At 43.8% G+C, this 20,416-nt stretch overlaps 1 protein-coding gene across 1 annotated transcript in view; it reads left to right on the forward strand.

Annotated features, from left to right (window-relative positions):
* Window positions 1-15,176, forward strand: part of LOC306705950 (nucleoprotein TPR-like) — a 31,306-nt gene extending 16,130 nt beyond the window's left edge. The window contains exons 29-55 of the mRNA XM_079172845.1: window positions 793-924; window positions 1,032-1,162; window positions 1,869-2,079; window positions 2,181-2,330; window positions 2,926-3,039; window positions 3,257-3,361; window positions 3,474-3,686; window positions 4,270-4,308; window positions 4,440-4,634; window positions 4,775-4,886; window positions 4,990-5,183; window positions 5,622-5,692; window positions 5,856-6,055; window positions 6,257-6,445; window positions 6,578-6,687; window positions 7,187-7,261; window positions 8,762-9,019; window positions 9,112-9,310; window positions 9,393-9,583; window positions 10,425-10,496; window positions 10,616-10,707; window positions 11,651-11,763; window positions 11,861-11,959; window positions 12,104-12,245; window positions 13,014-13,111; window positions 14,434-14,544; window positions 14,809-15,176. Of these exons, the coding sequence (XP_079028971.1) occupies window positions 793-924; window positions 1,032-1,162; window positions 1,869-2,079; window positions 2,181-2,330; window positions 2,926-3,039; window positions 3,257-3,361; window positions 3,474-3,686; window positions 4,270-4,308; window positions 4,440-4,634; window positions 4,775-4,886; window positions 4,990-5,183; window positions 5,622-5,692; window positions 5,856-6,055; window positions 6,257-6,445; window positions 6,578-6,687; window positions 7,187-7,261; window positions 8,762-9,019; window positions 9,112-9,310; window positions 9,393-9,583; window positions 10,425-10,496; window positions 10,616-10,707; window positions 11,651-11,763; window positions 11,861-11,959; window positions 12,104-12,245; window positions 13,014-13,111; window positions 14,434-14,544; window positions 14,809-14,864 (3,672 nt within the window). The 3' untranslated portion in view covers window positions 14,865-15,176. The remainder of the gene's footprint in view (window positions 1-792; window positions 925-1,031; window positions 1,163-1,868; window positions 2,080-2,180; window positions 2,331-2,925; window positions 3,040-3,256; window positions 3,362-3,473; window positions 3,687-4,269; window positions 4,309-4,439; window positions 4,635-4,774; window positions 4,887-4,989; window positions 5,184-5,621; window positions 5,693-5,855; window positions 6,056-6,256; window positions 6,446-6,577; window positions 6,688-7,186; window positions 7,262-8,761; window positions 9,020-9,111; window positions 9,311-9,392; window positions 9,584-10,424; window positions 10,497-10,615; window positions 10,708-11,650; window positions 11,764-11,860; window positions 11,960-12,103; window positions 12,246-13,013; window positions 13,112-14,433; window positions 14,545-14,808) is intronic.
* Window positions 15,177-20,416: the final 5,240 nt, after the last annotated feature.

Below are 20,416 nucleotides of genomic sequence, written 5' to 3' on the forward strand. Positions count from 1 at the left end.
ATCAGAGAATCTGTCCATGCTGAACAGCTTCTTGGTCCCTGAACATCTCTCTGGCTCAAGTTCCTTAAGAGCAAGAGTGTTTGCTCGTATCAGTTTGTAAGGTTGGAACTAGACGAGCAAACCTTTTAATCTATATCGTTAAAGGGACGATTCACCCCAAAACTGAAAATACACATTTTTCCTCTTACCTGTAGTGCTATTTATAAATCGACATAGTTTTGGTGCGAGTTGCTGAATAATGATTCAGCTTGTGGTGCTCAACAGCAGCGTCTCTTTCTAGAAATCATGACCCGGTTACTCGAGATAATCCACAGACTTTGTAGTGAGCAGTTTCATGTAGGAACTATTTTCTTTCTACCGAACTACACCTGCGAACAGTATCGCCATGAAGAAGGAAGCGTGCATCTACTCGAGGACTAGAGGCTCATGCACGTGACGGCGCCAGATGTAAACTTTAATGGTTAGCTAGCTCAGTGGTGCTAAGTGCAGCTCAGAACACTGATGCCATCAGGTGATAATGGCCCAGTGCAGTTTACCTCTCTAATGCAGCCCTATTTTGAATTTAATCATAACAATGTTTGCTTTTACAGTAAAACTTCTCACTAGTGATGTGTTGTATATTCGAAAGGCAGGTTGAACAAAAACATCAAATTATTAGTGTTGAGTTCCTCAGTCACCTTGTCTTCTCTTTTCTGCCCCTGCGTTTCTACATCCCACCACCTCCACCACTGGGTGAAGCTGCAGCTGCTCTTAAACTCTTAAGTGAAGCTCACGTCTGTCTGTCTCTGTCAGGTTACTAAGCTCCAGTCAGACATCAGCCCACTACATCACTCAATGTCCATGCTGTCTGAGAAAAATGGCTCCCTGCAGGCTGATAAGAGGATACTGGAGGAAGACCTGAAACGTTGGAAGGCCAAAACACAGGTAACTGCGTAACGTCCGACCGTCCCATTCCTACTCCAGTCTTCTCTACAAATTTCTACAGTTACTATTTTATTTAGTCTTTAACTCGACTGACTGTCCCTCCACAGCAACTGGTCAGCCAACAGAAAGACGGCGACGTTGAGGAGCGACAGAAAGTCACCACTGAGAGAGAAGCTCAGCAAAGACGCATCACACAGCTGGCTGAAGAGACGGGCAAGCTGAAGACGGAACTGGCGAGGTAGAGCAGCCCACTGAGACCGCACGCACACACACACACACACACACACACACACACCATCAGCCTGGATGCAACAACAACATAAAGACTGCCAAACCATTGAAGTATCCTGGTTTTACCTCGGCCTGTCCTGGAACAGAGAAATTCTTAGTTGAACAACACGACTAATTGATAAGTTGATTTAATCGACAGCCTGAGTTTCTCCACGAAGAATCACACAAAAGCAACACTTAGTCTTTAACAGAGATGTGCTCATGTTTCTTGGAAATGCGTCATAAAGCATGAAAAAAGTCAAGTGAGAACAAAACAACCGATTGGTCGACTAAGAGTGGGCAGCCCTAGTTTTTACAAAACACAATAACTGTATGCCACGACACTATAGGGTCACACAAAATGATGGGGGAGGGGGTTAATATTCACAGTAAGGAAAAAATATAGAAGGAAAAAAAACTGGAAAATTGTGTTTTGTTGGTTTGTTGAGGAACCACATCTCCATTTTGCAAGGTTTGGTCAACCTCATCACCCCACAGAGAACACTGATATGAATTATTAGTTAATTATATCATTATTAGTAAATAATGATTTTATTATTATATATATTTTTTTACCTACAATGGCCCTGATACACCGTTTTTATTTGGGTCTCATTTCTGTGGTCCATGTCCTGTGGGTGGTACCTAACCTAAACCTGCTGTGTGTGCATCAGAACCAGCGTCAGCAGTAACTCGGCTCAGTCTCAGCTGCAGGCCTTCAGAGACTCTGTGGCCCATCTGACGTCGGAGAGAGACACTCTGAAGAAAGACATAGAAACAAAAAACAAGGACATTCTGGAGAAGAACAAGACCATCACCCAGGTTAAGAAGATCGGACGACGCTACAAGACTCAGTACGACGAGCTCAAAGCCCAGCACGACAAGGTGGGACTGCAGTCACAAATGTTTAAAGACTTAAAGTGGACAACAAGTTTAGTCGGGATGAACATTTTAATAATGAGCTTTGTGTGTCTTGTGTGCTGCAGCTGGTTGAGGAAACTGCTGCTAAAGCAGGAAGTGCAGCGGGACCGAGCCTGGAGGAGCAGCAGGAAGTGACTAAAGCCAAGGAAGAGCTCAAAAAGACCGTAGAGGAGCTGAGCGCACTGAAAGAGGAGGTGCGGAAAAAGCTGGAGGAGGTGAGCAGGAAGACATTCTAGGCCTTCAACATAGAATGATAGATCACCATGAGGCCGGTGTAAAAGTCTGTACACACTCCCAGCTGAATGAAGGGTACAAATACATACAGTATTCTGACGAACTTCCCTCTCTCAAGGAAACTTTAATTACATACCAGAATCAGAAACACTTTATTGATGGGTTCCCTTTCTAGAACAGAAATATATAGCATAGAGAAATGATATGAAAAAATGGAAATAAATACACGTCATGACCACGCCCACTCAGGAGACAGGATGTGGACACCATTTCAAACCATTGTCGGAGCTTGTGATGCGTCATCTTTGATATTGAGCATCTTTTGGTTCCCTGGTTGAGTCAGCATTGATGTAGACTCTTTGTTTTACAACCCGGTTCCCTGTAGTCCAAACGCAATGAGTTCCTCAAAAGGTTCCTAGTCCCTGGGGAAAGATCCTGCAGTGGAAAAGGGACTTTAGTAATGTGCTCTTATCCTATCGTCGATACATAAGAACACATATCTCCAAATATGGCTCTAGTTTAACTGTCAGAAAGTGTCAGTAGATTTTATTTTTGTGATATTTTCCTCTTAACCAGGCCCAGAAGACCCAGCAGGAGCTGGAGGAGGCCAAGAAGGAAATCCAGCAGAGCAAGGAAAAGTTCCCGGAGGTCCAAAACCAGCTGACACAGAAACAGAACCAGCTGACGCAGGTCCTTCAGCTTATTAGAATTATTAAACTATGATTAAGTCTGTATATTGCCAGGAATTTAGAGAGGTTTAGGTGGCAAAAACAGCAGTGTGGAAGGTTTCCTAGCGGGTTAAAGGGGGAAGGAGTAAAGTACATATAGCTAGCTCATCATTTAGTGAGGAATATACATGAGAGAGGCAGAAATCACAGGCTTCATTGTCACATCTTTGCTTCTATAGGTCCAGTCCCAGTTGTCCCAGATCCAGACTCAACTGCAGCAGAATCAGAACCAGCTGACCCAGAGTCAGAAGGAGCTTCAGCAAGCCAAGACCCACAGCCAGCAGGTGAGAAGAGGCGCAGAACAAGGACACGGCAATTTTACAATTCTGTTTATTTGTAATGTCGTAGCGACATCAGACCCACGCTACCAGCCTAATCCCCTCCTCTGATTTAAAGGTACAGAACCAGCTGAAATCAGCTCAGTCTCAATCCCAGGCCCGTCAGAACCAGATTCAGCAGATCCAGAGGGAGCTCCAGCAGGCTAAAGAGGCCCTTCAGCAGAACCTCACAAATCAGAAAGAGCTACAGCAGACCCACCAGAGCAGTCAGCAGAGCCACAACCAGGAAGTCAGCAACCTCAAGACTGCTCTCAGCCAAGCAGAGAGCAAGGTGCGTGTCTTTGTTTGAATATTTACTTATATTTAGAATACAGTCTTGCATTTAGATGGCATTTATAGTTCTGTCTCATACACAGTGTAGGAGGCACTGCTCATGTTTTCACAGATTTTTAATGGAAAATACAGCAGTTACCTCAGCATCCTTCAGAGAAGAGCGACTCTTTCTAAACAGCCATTCAAATGTAGTTGCTGATGCAAAGTGCACGTGCTGATTCATCTTTGAATCAAAGTAAAAAATAGTTTTATGCCTTTACATCTCTACAAACCCTGTCCTAGTGCTGCAGCAACCCAAATTCAAGCAATAAGTCTCTTATCTTATGTTAAAAATTGACCATTGACGGTGTAAAATTTTAACTCTGTTCCCAAACATAGCAGCAAACTTTGTTATTTAAGCTGCACACATTCTGTTTGCATTTCTCTCTAGCACATTTAATAAATGTGTTTAAGTCATAATGCGGCTGCACACAGAAAGAAGCAAGCTACCGAACAAAAATGTATTTTTGTTCTGTTAAACCTGTTTTTTTTGTGCAATATTCAAACTAATAAGCAGTGTCTCTGTGCTTACCTCATAACAGGTGACTGAACTTCAGGGCCGCCTGGACAGCCAGCAGAAGGTGGGGAAAAGTGTTTTAACTCGCAGTCTACTGATTTATCAACACATAAAACCAGAAATCATTGCTGTAGCATTTAAAGACCTTTTTTAATTCCATGACATCTCCCTTACTCTATGAATCCTCTTTGTCAGCTGGTTGGCGAGCGAGAGGCAGACATCAAGCGTCTGCAGGAGCAGGTAACCGAGGCTAACCAGGCTAATGAAGCTAGCCGGGCCACGCCGTCCAACCAGAGCCAGAGTTCCCAGTCCAACCAGCCCGGCGATGCTAACGCTGCTAGAGACGCTAACCAGGCGCTCCAAGAGGAGCTGGCAAAACTCAGACAAGAGGTGCTCCCAAATCCCCAAATCATTTCAAATCAAACTGTTATTTTCTCTATTGACACCCTTACGTTCTCGCTATTTAACAGTGGAGAGCGATAAGCCGGTACTGTGGGGTCTGTTCTAACACTCTGTTGTTCCCCCTGCAGCTGTCTGAGAGCAAGAACACAGAGGAGCAGCTCAGAAAGCAGATTGCTGAAAAAGAGGAGAAGACTAAGAAGGTCTTCATGGGAGCCAAGACCAAAATCAACCAACTAAACAGTGAGTTCACTTATGCACGGAGAAGACGTGCTGACAGAGGACAGCTGAACAAAGAAGCTACATTAGCTGAAGAGTAACTTGAGTTTTGCATTTTAACCTGTAGATGCTAAGGAGCAGCTGAGTCGGGAGATAGAGGAGGTGAAACAGAGCAAGGGGGAGCTGGAGGTGAGAATGAGCGCCCTCAAGTCCCAGTACGAAGGACGACTTCTTCGGCTGGACAGAGAGCTGAGGGAGCTGAGAGAGACCCAAGCACAGTCGGAGCCCAGAGAGGAGCCACAGGACCCGAGTGGAGCTAAGGTAGGGGACGTGGAGGTCCTTACTCTGAGGCCGCAGAGCTTTTCATCAGATCACTTTGTCTCACCAAAACATGTGTACCCCCAAATACAGCGAGGATTTCAGTTTCTGGTTCATTCAAACAAGTTCTTAGCAAGAAAGAGATGGTATGGACTGTGAGGAAACGTTATCCAATCAACCTATCTTTATTAAGATGATATGACTTTTTGCAAACTACTATCTCTTTTTTCTGGTATACGGATTTATTTTTTTCTACATATTTTTTTTTTCATTCCCTTTTATTGAGTTTTTTTTCCTCAAAACTATTTAGATTTTATTCCCCAGAAATTATGACTTTTTCTTGAAATATGACTACTTTTTGCTTGTTATAACATGACTTAATTCTGTAACTCTAATAGCTCTGTGTTACAATGTCCACTTTTTACAAACCTGTATCTGTAGGGAGGTGATCAGGCCAGATCTGCAGACCAGAGACAGATATCTCTGAAGAGTCCTGCCCAGGACAGAGGAAGGTAACTAATGCACAAACACCAGAAGCTCTTGTGAATACTTATAAACACAGACATTATTTAAAAAGTAGTCGGAGCCAGATTAGAATGGCTCAATTATGAGTTATAAGAGCTTAAAGTTGTTCACAGCTAAATAGAAAAACTGTAATACCAACTTGTCCGTCAGCTCCAGCCTGTCTGACCCTCCCACTGCCAACATCCGCCCCACCACAAGCACTCCATCTCCGAGCAGCAAGCCTAGCCCCTCCCCTGGCAGCAAGGCCACACCCCGGGCCAGCATCCGGCCAATGGTTACCCCGGCAACCGTCCCCGTCCCAACACCTACCGCCACGGTCATGCCGACCACACAGACTGACAGCCAAGAGGGTGAGGGCAAGAGATGAAGAGAAACGGAAAATAATAGTATCAGATAGTAGATTCTAGTTGGTGATGGTTGGATGTTACTTTAGCTGGTGTGTGTGTGTGTGTGTGTGTGTGTGTGTGTGTGTGTGTGTGTGTGTGTGTGTGTGTGTGTGTGTGTGTGTGTGTGTGTGTGTGTGTGTGTGTGTGTGTGTCCCCGTCCCACAGCGCTGATGAGTTCGGGAGCCTCTGTACACTCCACCAGCTCCAGTCTGGTGAACACGACAATAACTCAGCCAACCAGCACCCAGGCCACAGCTTTTGTCCAGCCCACCCAGCAACAGGCAGCCAATCAGGACGCAGGCCCCAGTATGGAGGCAGAGCGCCCGTCCACGTCGTCGTCCCTGAGTGGAACAGGTGAGCAGGACCTTGTCCCAAACTCACCAGCAACTGTACAGATAACCATTAATCACACAAACGGGAAAGAAGATGTCCGACTGGCTGAACAGTTCAATTCTGTTAACGTGTGTGTGTGTGTGTGTGTGGCAGCAAAGCGAGGCAGAGAGGAAGAGGACGATGAAGAGGAGAGCAGACCAGAGAGTTCACACACTCCTCCGACCACGAAAAAACTAAGACTAAAACCATCGATGGCACTGCAGGTAAACACACACAGAATGCCTGTTAATGCTCTGTACGTATGTATATATACATATAAATAATGTGTTTTTTGACAGAAAGGTAAAGCAGTGAAAATATTCTAAATATAGCGTACATTTAAAGTGATGTTTTCAGGTGTCTAAAATGTGTCCACAGCAGTACATTACTTTGCTCCCGTGCTGGTTCTCCGGTCTGTTTGTAGTAAAACACTGACTATGGAGAAGAACCTCATACAACCAGCCTACTAAACATCCAAACTATCCCTTTAACAGGTTGCATCAAGCATAAATCTGACGTTTAGCCTCTAAAAGCTCAATTCAACAGTTGCACGAATGCAGTAGTTTAACACAAATTCAGGTATGTTGTTGTCTCAGGAAGAAAGTCAAGAAGCGTCACTGAAGGAGCTGCTGAACCAACTTCTGTTTTTTGACAATCGTCCAATTCATTCATTATTAACGTATAAACTGTGTTACACATGATCTGTAATTTGTTGTGTTTCAGATGGAAGGTGATGAGGAGATTGAAGGAGAGCTGAGGGATGAAGGAGAACGACAGGATTCACCAGACGACAGTCAGGTCAGTCACCAATGAAGACTTGAAGATATCAATTATAGCTTTTTATTTGACTACTCTGTTGTATTTCTTACCTGTTTACTTGCAATCCACAACCTCCACTAAAAGTGTTCCTGATTACCAGACTGAAGCTCCATATGTGATAGGTGAACATGTAAATTCAAGCCTGGTACTGACTGAAGTAGACAAAGTATGTAGAAAAGGAGAGTATACTTACTTTTGGCAATATAGTGTTCTCAAACATTTGAAGTAGATATCGAGCTTTAAAGAGGAACTTATTTTTCAACCTGGACCCTTTATTCCCATGTTTTTGTGTCAAAGGAACATCATCATTTTTTAAATTTGTCCGGTATTGAGGTAGAACTCTGCAACGTGCTGTAATGTAATCCTATTGGGCAAATCCTCACCATCAATATACGACCACTAAGTGCTTGTTTTTACAACAGACAGGCTCAGAGTGTTATTGTAGGTGTCTGACAACATTATGGAGAGAATCCTACAGAGAAACATGTTTGATCTAGTTTGTTATTGGCTGTCCTCTTCAGAGAAGTCTTGTTCTGAAATCTTCCGTCTCATCCGCATTGTCGAAATCGGCTAAATATTTATCCATGACATTGAAAATCTTTAAAAAAAACAACATGCGTGTGTGCTCCTAAACCTTATGATGATTTCATTTTCAGAGCAAATACATTTATACATAAGATTTCTTAAAACAGTTTGGAAAGTATTGACTCCTGCAGCCACAAACGTCTCACAGGCACGACTCCATCTCTGTCTCTTTAGTAATATTCTCATGGCGTCATTAGAAGCTACTTGAAGTCGTGAACTAAAAATCACTAGATCATCTGCATACATAATGTGGTTAACCTGACTATTCCCAATCCTGCACCAGTATTACAGGCTTTCAGTTGCTTGGACAGATCATCAATATGTAGATTAAACAGAACTTGTCGGACACCATTGCTAACCCCAAATAGGGCTGAGACACTTCTACCCCATTGTACATGCATAGTCTGCTGCGCATACCAGTAAGCCAGAATTCTCACAATGCATGTGGGGACACCTCTATGGCTCAGTTTAAAAAACAACTTTCTATGATTAGCACCATCAAAAGCTTTAGAGGCATCAATAAAACACATAAGAACTGATGAGTTTTGACCTCTGTATTTGTTGATGGTTTCCTTTAAACACAAGTCACTGCCATGTTTGGCTTTAAAGCCCAACTGGTTCTCTGTGGAGTTAATTCACTCATATAATCTGTCCAGCAGGATTCTTTCTGACTTCTCTCTGAGTCTTTAATGACTGGCACTAAGAGAACAGACAGCATCTGGTAACAAGCCATGAACCATGAAGCAGTAAAACAAATGATTCTATTCAGTGTAGTGGTAGATGACTATTCTACAAACATTTAACGTAAGTCAATAGCTGTAGTGGTTGAGATTAGATTGTAGTGACGAGGATCTGAAGACGATACGCATTAACGGGTTCACGTTTGGGCTGCAGGAACTTCCAGAGGATTGTTTCCCCGTGTTGGCCGAAGAGGACGAGGACATCGAGGAAGAAGTCGTGTCCCAGTCTGTCCCCTTTGATCTGATGTCCTCTCAGGCCTCCAGCATCGTTCGGGATGTCATTGTGATCGACACGGACAGTGAGAGCCACGAGAGCAAAGAGGGGGAGGAGCAGCAGGAGGACGAAGGTGAAGAGGAAGATGAGGAGGAGGAGGAGGAGGAGGAGGAAGAAGATGACGACGACGACGACGGGGTGCTGTTCTGCTTATTAACGCATTATAAAAATGTTTTCAGCCTTAATCTATTGTCTGGTGTTATTAACCTTGCATTCTGTATCTGCCTCAGTACAAGGAGGAGGTGGATGGAGATGAAGATGAGGATGATGCTGGCGACAGCGGGATGAGGGGAGGAGAGGAGGACGAGGAGAGCAGGGAGGCAGAACAGGAGGGAGGGCAGGGCGAGCCGTCGGAAGCCTCCAACCCTGAGGAGACTGCGTGCGGAGCGTCCTCCGACTCGCAGCGTCCGTCTGAGGCGTCGCACAGCAGTGAGCCCTTCTGTCACCTCTGACTCATGTAGCTCCTCCTCCTTTTGAAATCTTCTTACGTGAATCTCTCTTGTTTTACTAGATGAGGGCAGCAGTGACGCCATGTCGGAGTCCGACACCCCCAGAGACCACGTACACTTCCCCCCGACCTCCTCTGCACCCTCCCTCTCCCTCACGCCCCGCCTCCCCCACCCACGTAGGCCCCCGCACCCCCTCCCACCACGGCTCTACATCCAACCGCCGGCTCCGGAGCTGGGACCCCCGCACACACAGGTGCTCACACACACTCCGAAAAATGAAATCTGATTTCTTCTGGGCTGTAGCTTTATCACACAAGATATCCCAGCTATAATCCAAATATGGACTATTGGCCGACTCATTCGGGACGAGTTGTTTGAAGGACGGGACATTTAAAGTCCCAGTGAAACGTAAGTTAGAGTGTTCTTATCTTCTGTTCTGGGACATATTCCACTGTGATGGGGAACATTTTAGTGGAATACAGTTCTAAGAGGGAGTTAAATCTAAACCTTCGCATATGATTCGACCACTAAAAGGGGGCGTGGTTAGAGTTTAGTGCGATGCAGAGCTGAAGAAACACACAACTCCCTTGTCGCTAAAAGTGCGAGATTGATGAATGTCATGTTATTTGTTGGAACGTAATCACACTTTTTTTTTTTTTCATATATTGTAAAATAGGTGCACAATATGACAGCAAAAGTGATGTAAAATGGTTAAATAGGCATTTAATCTCGACTTTAAAGCCCGGGTTGGTAATCTTGAGAAGCATATCGGACATTATCCAACTGAAATGACATGAACAATGGTCCACGGCTGGAACCGAAGCTGTTGCAGCACTGCGCTGTAACCACTCTGCTACGAAGGCGTGCCGACATGGTGTCTTTAAACATGTTGAAGAAGAGTTTCGTCTAGATCAGTGGTTCCTGACCTTTTTCCCTTGACGCCCCCTTACTTGTATCTAAGAAAAGTCCTAGAAAAACACCTATTTTCTGACATCATCACCCTAAAAATATTACAAATCTATGAACAAAAACCTCAATTTGAATGAAGAGATTCCGATCTCCTCTGACAGTGATGACGTGTGTTTGTTCATCAGAGACAGTCCTCTCAGCTGCGCAGACCATCAGTAGGACGCGGACCTCAACTGACCCCTGGAATAGGCAGTATGGTAAGAGATGGAGTGTGGGTTACATGTACTGTTAGATCTCCTCTATGTATTATTGGTCTACAAAGGATCGCGCGTGCAGTCGATAGAGCTGCAGTGAGTTTGTGTTGTTTGTGTTGCAGCAACATTTCTTTGATGATGACGACAGAATGGTTCCCAGTACTCCCACTCTGGTGGTCCCACACCGCACTGATGGCTTTGCTGAGGCTATACAGTAAGACGCACGCACGCACGCACGCACACACGAATATCGAGAGGGGGTTCTAATGATCTAAATGTTTGCATCCAAAAGTTGTTGTTGGGATACGATAGTGTGTGTGTGGGCCTATCGCCCTCGTCCAATGAGCTCTAGGTTGAGTTTTGGTTGAAAAGATCACACGTAGGTGCGACTTAACGTCTCCCGGGGAGTTGGTGTGAATCTTAACTCAAATCGGGCTGCTGACTATCCTGCAGTCTTTGTTCTAATAAGCACATAGTGAGGCCCCAACACTGCAAGAAAACACTGGACAGCATATTTCACAGTAAAGAGTCCTCACGAAGTTCCTGGTGATGAAGAATAAAGACCAACATGAAGAATGAGCTTCTTGCTTTATCCTTCTAACAGGTGCACTAGAGTGCACCTCATGCTGCATTTTAAGACTTCCCCAGATCTTTGTATTTTTGTTTTAATCATATTTCTAACCATGTTGTGTAGTTAGAAATAAACATTCACTAATTTCTTTACTTTGATTAAAAACTGATTAATAAAGTTCATCAGCCTAACTACTACTACTACTAGCAACTTTGACTCTAAATGGACCATCATTTACTAAATGAACATCATGCTGTATTGAAGGCTTGAAACTAGAGCTTGAGACCATAAACTCATGTTTACAATGTTTACTGAGGTAATAAATCAAGAGAGAAGTAGAGTCATTTTCTCATAGACTTCTATACAACCAGAGGAGTCGCCCCCTGGTGGACACTAGAGAGAATGCAGCTTTAAGTCGTGAAGCATCGGCTTCACTTTTCAGACCCGGAGGTTGCCCCTTACCGCTTTTGAAAAGCAACTAGAAATGCTATGAAAACAAAATTTGATCTCCGTTATGGACTGTTTGGATAATCTTGGAAGAATGCATGAACTGTGACTCTCACACGTCTGTCTTTCACCTCCTCAGTTCTCCTCAGGTAGCAGGGCTGTCCACCAGGTTCAGGTTTGGACCTCCAGAAGACCTGCTGCCTCAGACATCGGCCTCACACTCTGACCTGGGACAGCTGGCCTCTCAAGGAGGTACTACACACACTTAGAACACCTGAACTAATCTGAAACAGTGACATTCATTCTTTAACACTTCATCCTGTCCGCCTTCCTACTGCTGTGTGTGAAGGTCTGGGGATGTACGAGTCCCCGCTGTTCCTGGCTGCTCACGATGAAGATGGAGGAGGAAGGAGTGTCCCCACCACACCCTTACAAGTGGCTGCACCAGGTGAGAGACACACACACACGCACACGCACGCACGCACGCACGCACGCACGCACGCACGCACGCACGCACGCACGCACGCCATACACATACTCGTGTATGGCTTTAAAGTCCAAGTGCTACATCATGACTCTCCATCTCCGTTAGTGACGGTCTTCACGGAGTCTCTGCCCTCAGACGGTGCCGACAACATGGCGTCCCAGTCGGTTCCCATGGTAACCACCTCCACAGGGATGGCTTCTGCTGCAGATGATGGAGATGAAGTCTTCATGGAGCAGGAGGGAGAGGGGTGAGTAGCTTCTTAACATGTAGACCTGAGGTCTCTTCTAAATAGACCAAAGGGACAGCTGATATGAGAGGAGCAGAGGTGTGACCTTTTTCTAATGGTCAGATGTAATTGTGGTAAAATGATTTGTACCATTCAGCTGTAAACTACGGAAGCCCTGAGCGGTCAGTTAGGACAATAAATCCTGGTGATCCTTTGTCTAGGTCTGGTCTGAATTGCTTTCTTTCCTTTTGTTGATGACTTAAGAACAAGCTGAAGAAAAACCGTTGGCCATGATATTTTTTCGAAGTTCTTTAAGTTTTTATTTTCAGAAGAAACGGGTATTTGTTGTTGTAAAATTTGTATCGGCCACAAACGGCTGAAGTGCACCACTGCTCCATGTTCTACATAGGACTAAAATAATCATTTTCTTTCAGGTGAGTTTTAATCACTCCATGCACTCTAAACACATTATTCATATATTATGTGAGTGCAAGTTATGTAACGTTTCTGTCATGGGTTCATTTTGGCCTTTAAATGTATTTTATTTGGCACTACTCTGTCATTAGTGCAACATGAATGCTTGTAGTTCCATTTAGAGCTCGCAGTAGAGGTGCAATTTAGCCCCCTGTGGCCAAAATGAGATTTACAACAACAAACACCACAATGATCCAGACAGCTGTTCTTAAGTCAACACAGGAGAAGAAACTATTTAAATCCGATTTAGAAAATGGATCACTGCATTTTTCTTTCTTTTCACTTTTTTATGAGCACTGTATTTGTGTTTTCCAGTCTTGGTATTGAATCCTCTTTGGAGAGCCAAACAGACATGGAGCCGACAGGACAGCAGAGTGATGATGCATCACTGCCGTCTACCAGCCAGGACCCTGGTGAGTGATGCTGTTGACTGACCGTGGCCTAAACCCTAACAACCCTCCGTTATCAGGCATGTAGACAGACCGTCGCTGACTACAGTCACAGGGCTGTGGTGCCTCTTCCCAATTTAACACACAACACGACCTTTCACTTGTTTTGGTTGTCATGGTTTGAGATGAAATAGGGCTGCAGAAAATATTCTGTGTTTTCATCGCAAAAATGTATTGTAACTCCAGGCAGCAACCAACTTTGGTTGCTGCTATGACACTGTTTTCATGATTTAGGACAACTACATGACATTCTATGTATCAAATATTTATTCCATCCATAGGTAAAAACATTGAAACCACAGCATGTTGTTCAGAGAGGGATGACTTCAACTGCAGGAATCCTCTTAGCTTCTTATCATAGACTGTTGAGAAGAAGCAGACGAGCGGGTGGCGCTGTGGAGGAGCGAGGCCCTACAGCCAGCTACCGTTAGCCCGGCAAACGCTACCGCTAGCTTGGTTAGCAAGCAAGACGAATCCATAATTCACATTAACTGTGGTGTTGATTAGGGTCCTGATTTTGGCTAGTGATAAACTTAAAACCTATCGTAACATTACCATAAACAAAAGAAATGAACAGCCGACTTTTACTACAACCGAACGCTGAACAAGTCCACCACATGTTACAATTAACTTTAATGAACTGTGAAAGGGTTAAAGTTGTAAGACGAAAACGGGGACACCTAAAATCAAGTTCACAGCTATTTAAATGTACACAGTGCCATGGATAGGAATTGCTTTGCTTCTATCTCTATTGCCAGGACGCCATGTTAGCGACCTAAAGCACACTCTGCTTTATGGTCTGTTTGACTCTAAATGAACCATCATTTACTAAATGAACATCATGCTGTATTGAAGAAGACTTGAAACTAGAGATTGAGACCATAAACTCATGTTTACAATGTTTACTGAGGTAATAAATCAAGAGAGAAGTAGAGTCATTTTCTCATAGACTTCTATCCAACCAGGGGAGTCGCCCCCTGGTGGACACTAGAGAGAATGCAGCTTTAACACATGAAGCTTTGGCTTCACTTTTCAGCACCAGAGTTCGCCTTAGTTTTTATTTCAAATCTTTCCACACGGCGATGTCGCAAGCAGCATCTTTCTGATATGCTCGAACAATCCTGCTGAATACCTCGGCTTACCGCCAGTCACATTTGTGTTCATCTGAGTCTTTGTCCTCGTAGACCTGACAGATGTAAGCAGTGTGCTGTGTTCTTATGTATAGCATGTCTTCATGTGATGAGCTTGTGTTCTGTCACTGAAAGTCTAAAATTCTTCATTCATAGACACCAGCAGCGCCACTCAGCGGCGCACCGTGCCCAGTCTGATGAGCAGCCTGCCGGGCAGAGGAACCAGAGGAGGGAGGAACGAGGCCAGGACGTTCCTCAGCCGCAGAGGTGAGAGACTAAAACAGCCCTGGAGGACCGCACTTTTGTTGTGGTAGTTAAGATGATGCAGGGCTCTTAAGACCCGCTTCTTCCAGAATAAACTCCAGTCACTCAAAGGGTAATGATGAAGCTGTTTATTGAAGAGCAATAAGCAGAGAGCAGCATAAACACAGAAGTGATGGGGATAATATCACAAGCAGTGATGATGTGGAATCCAGCGAATCGTCTCGGCCATCAATGCTAATCTGCTGTATCCTCACTTTGTGCTTACAGGCACTTTCTTTCGGGGAGGAAGGGGAGGAGCCATGGGCAGAGGGAGCTTCGCCTGATGATGATGTCACCAGTATCAACTCGGCTGAATGAAAAGACGCTTATTTTCACACGTTATTTTATTTTTGTTGTTGAATTTTGAGATATTCAGGATAAAATCTTCTGCTCAATCAAAAACCAATAACTCTGATATTACACATGTGTTACTTTCTGACATGTTCTACGGACACATCGTTTGTGAGAGTTTTTAGTTTTGACATTTTTTGTTTATCATTTATCTATGAGAGCGTTGTCATTTTGTTAGTAACTTCATATTGCTCCACCTTTGTGCTGTTAATACACTTGTTTTAGTAATAAAGTTGAACAATGAGTATCTGTGATATGCGTGCTTTGTATAATTAGTGTGGTAGTCCAGTGAGTCTGAGTGGACCGAGAGGACAAACAGCCAGAGCTTTTCAATTAGCAGTGCAAGGATGTGTCATTATATCCATTGTATCTTAGTTAATCTTCTAAAATGACTAAATTCTACCCACTACACAGCATTTTTACTCAAGCAGAAGTTCTCTTATGTGTCTAAATTTGTGATGGTATTTAGTTGACATAGTTGTAAATTCATGGAAGTACATTTTTGGAACAAAGATATGAAAACAACAGACAGGGATATCAAGGGGACCCCCTCATGTAAGACCCTCTTTGATGTAGCCTATTACAGTTCTACAGTCGTAGTTATGTGTAAGAACAACAAGAGAAATGTATTCGAAAGATATTAGACATGTCTTAAACATATTTGCATCATCTCAACCCAGGATACCCATAAAACAATGCAGCTGACATCACTCCAATTAGCTGCAAGTAACAATGTACCTAAAAAAAATGCCAAAGGCAAATCAAGAGAGGTTTGATGCGGCTTCAGAACACGCACACGCACGCACGCACACACGGATTCGGATTACGGTATTTAAAATAATACATGATTTGATAGACTAGAACTTGATCTATTCATTATTTTTTGATTATCCTTTAGCTAAAAAAAACCCGTTATATCGTATTTTTGTTAAATGAATGCATGTGAAAACAGAGTCACAAAACAGTCTTTGTTTTTGGGAAAGCCACTGCAGGATTATTTCACATTTCAGCTCTCCAGCAGTGGGACTGGTCTGGAACCTACAGTGTGGTGCTGTTGTGATGGTAGTAGTAGCAGCACTTCTAACCTACTATCAGTAGTAGCAGCACAGAAGCTGCCGCGGTAATGATATTAGCAGTAGAAGTAGCGACCCAGTGGCTGTGTTGAGCTGCCAGCAGCAGTAACACTGTACCTTGATGATGTAGGTGTGTGCGCGGCAGTTGCAGCGTGTGAAGACGGTGTCGATGGGGGAGGGGACGCCCAGGGTGTCTACGATGCTCTGTGGACGACCCACTGAGTGACTCACAGCGTCCACCGTCCAGAGCAGATCACCTGAAACACACACACAACTGATGAAGCGCTCTTCAAATGAATAGCCTTCTAGCCTCCAGTCACTACACACACTTTAATATATGAAGAAACAATACACTATGATACAGCTATCCATCAGGGCCACTGGAGGAGACACACACTGAGACTGACCTTTAAATATCACAATGGTGCCATTGCTGAGAGCTGTCAGTCCATTGATGGGAGAATCACTGCACAGGTTGGCATCAGCAAGGAGTCCTACACACACACACACACACACACACTTCTTTGATTCTTTGTGTGTACCTTTTAAAGTGTTAGAATATTAAATACTTTAAAAGTCATTTTGATACAGAAACATAGAACAGGTGTAGATCAGTCCGATCTGTTCAAAGCATTTGTTTGGATGTCATTACTAGGAATTTAGATATGAAGTTATCAAAGATGCATGTTATTTCTAAACAAAGACAAACGAAAATCAAATTAACTTTCCAAACAAATTGTAATTTAACAAAACATTTTATTATTCAAAATTCCTCCGAATCCATTTTTAACAAATATAATTACAATTAAATTTATAATAATGTTTGTATGATTAATCTTGACTTGGCTCAGGTGACAGCACCAGGTGGACATTCACTTTACCATCAACTGCTCCAGGATCAGAGGGACTGACGGGAGCACTGTGGCTGGGCAGAGAGAAGCCACGTGCTGGTGAGACTGGAGCTCCGCTGTGAGAGACAGGCATGGACATCGGCAGTAGACCGACTGGGATGTTCCTCACACCTGCAGAGGAAAGGAGGAAGGTTCTAATTTTCAAACCATGTTTTCGTGGATCGGTCGGTACAACAGGAAACTGAGTGAAACATTCACAGGTTTGGTACAATCCATGAAGAATGAACTCTAGTTTTGGGGTTTTAGTGGTTAAACACTGGATGACTGTTGTATTCAAAGTTACCTGAACACTAGAAAAATAAAGAGACGCTGTTATAGTGGCAGTGCTTCAGTGATGCAGTGCAAATATAAAGCTGGAAATGTGTCAGTAAGAAAAAAATAAAGCAAACTGGCACATAACATGAATGATGCAACAATTAGCCAAATATAGGACAAAACAACAGGAAGTTTGAAATGTTAAATATTAGCTATGGCTTCATCAAAATGGTTGGATTAACCTGTTAGACGCCCACTGGCCAATGATGGAACTCTCTGTAAGTTAGTTTGTGGTCATTTAATTCAACATAGTGTAGCTTTTCACAGGAATATCCACCATGTGAGCACAACATAAACCTTTAAATGATTATTTTGATAAATTATTACAGGAATAGTTGAATATTTTGGGTAATCCGATTACGTGCCAAGAGTTTAATGAGGGGATCGATACCACTCGTATATCTGCAGCAACCATGGACTCTGGCTCTATCCAACAGTAACACATTACCCCCCATAAAACCTCAATGAGGCTGAGGTGGTTCGGGCATCTGATTAGGATGCCTTCTGGACGCCTCCCACTGGAGGTTTTCCGGGCACGTCCAACTGGGAGGAGACCCCGGGGAAGACCCAGAACACGCTGGAGGGATTATATCTCCCAGCTGGCCTGGGAACGCCTCGGGATCCCCCAGTATGAGCTGGAAAATGTTGCGGGCGAGAGGGAAGTCTGGGTCAGCCTGCTTGGCCTGCTGCCACCGCGACCCGACCCCGGATAAGCGGAGGAAAATGAATGGATGGATGGAAAACCTCAATGAGCTGTTTTAACACTTTGGTTTTTGCAACATGTTTATTAGATGAGCTTGTTGGCAGACTGAACAGCTGTTTCCCCTGTTTCTAGTTAGCCTATGCTAAAGTAGGCTAACCGGCTTAGCTTCATATATTTACTGTATAAACACATGAAGGTGGTATCGATCTTCTTGTCTAACTCTCATTAAGAAAGCAAATAAGCATATTTCCCAAAATATTGCACTATTCCTTTAAGAATAGGAGGCTTCAACAAACAAATGGGTGAATGTCCAATTCTTATATACAGTCTAGGAGGCTGCAGTACCCATCATTTTACCCATTAGCGAAGCGATGTCCCCAGCAAACGTGAAACTATTGAAAATATCAAAACAACAAGCAGTGAGAGCTGTTTGCCTCCCAGTGGCTCTGGGCCCTGAGTCAGTAATCCAGTCTTCATCATTAGCATGGCACAGTGTCTGTAGTAGTAGCAAAAGATTTGTGTAATTAATGACTGCTGTTTGGACACACACGTTTGTGTGTGTCTCATTTAGAATGAACAGGTTCAGCATTAGAAACATCTACCTGTGTACCATTCCTCGCTTGCACTGTTGGACCTCCTCCAGCTGCTCTCTGATCCCAGATCTGCTGAAAACAGGACAACAGAATGACAGAAGGACAGATCAGTGACTGTGAGGACACACAGTCACTGCATTATGTTTCAAGCTACACAGTATATTGCCTGTCCAAGCCTTTTGTGTTGCCTCTTAGCACATATAAATATACAAATATTTTCTTCACTTCTCTGCGTTCATGTGTCTCCTCCTTTTTTCCCTTTGTGCCACTGATGACCCATTTGAGAAACGGATTGCTTAACTCATTCACTACACATCCGAAAAATTCACAAGTTTCATTCTGTCCAATTCAGATACATTTTCCATCTTCATCTCACGGCTGACGGCCATGAGGATTTGTTGGGTTACTTTACTCAATGAACGGAAATAGATTTGGTAGGTGAAAGGGAAGCTCTCCTGGTTCCTTGTTGTCTGCTGACCTGAAGCTGCAGGCCTCACAGGCTGGACGATCCTGTAGTGGGAAACTGACCTACTGGCATCTGTGGTCAGAGAGACAAGGTGGAAGAAAGCAATCCAAGCAGGATATTTAGTCCATTCAAACCCAAGCCTCCTAAAGCTTCTGCATGTCTTTAAACTCCTCTATAGTCGTGTTTTGCTGTGGTTGTTGGCCATCACCGCACTGTTGCTGGTAGTCATGACAACAGGTGTTGTACTGGATGCACTGTGGATCGCACTCGCACAGCCGACCGCGCCTGAACGCCTCACCACAGCGGCCCTGACAGGACTGAGCTGAGGACAACAGAATTAAGAACACATTGACCACAAGGGGCAGAAGAACTGGAAACAAGCGGTCAAACATGTGGGCCTGAGAAATGACGGCCTCGTAAAGTTACTATGGCTAACAATAGAGCAATCAGTTGCCCATCTACACATCCAGCAGACACACAGCAACTTTAGCATTGGTTTGGAGAAGGCTTCACAATGAAGATGATCCACAAACTAACTTTGTCTGTCTGCCATGTTGTGCTGAGCAGGAATAGTGCACTGAAAGGATGCCTGACTGCTGGAAACAGGCTATCAGAGAGCAGTGAGACTGAAACATGAAATGTAAAAGCAAAACAATAAGGGGGGGCAAGGTTAATAGAAGACAAAATGATGAGCAAAGCTCAAAGCAGAGGCTAAAAACAAGATGAAGAGACTCGTAAGCTCTTTGAAAACAAAGAAATTAGCCACAAAAAGTGAAAAAGGTTCAAATTAAAATGAGCAAAACAAGTTAAAAACGGAATAAAAAAACAAAATGAGGTAAAAGAAGCTAAAAAGTCCCACAGAGCTGCAGAGTTTGATGCTCAGTGGGTCAGTCAGTTACAGTGTGACTCATTTCACATTTGCACCGTTTGATTCGTTGATGTTGATATAAATAAAAACATGAAAAGCTAATGCTACAACATTTAACAACTGTGAATTAAATGTCAGACATATCTGTTTGACATAGATGAACCAGTTCTATATATTGATCTGTTGAGTGTCGTACCAGCGGTGCAGGTAGCCTGGAAGTCGAGGCAGCACTCGTTGTGTTGCAGGCAGCTGAAGTCACAGGTACACCGCTGGCCTCTGGTGAACGCCTCCCCACAGCAACCCATGCAGCTGCCTGAGGGGAGACGGCGTGGGGGGGGGCTCAGGAATACTTTTCATTCCAGTGTATTGAATGACATCATAACTTCAGGTATCATCAAGTGGACTGTGAGCCATCTTATGGATAGAATATTAAACATTAGGTGTTGCCTTGGCTTAGCTGCATTATTAGACAGACATAGTAGGCGTGCACCAGATATTATAAGGCATACTAGGGACTTTATTTGACATTATAAAGTTATTTATAGTGCATTATAAG

Source organism: Pholis gunnellus (assembly GCF_910591455.1).
Source record: "Pholis gunnellus genome assembly, chromosome: 14".
Lineage (NCBI taxonomy): Eukaryota > Metazoa > Chordata > Actinopteri > Perciformes > Pholidae > Pholis > Pholis gunnellus.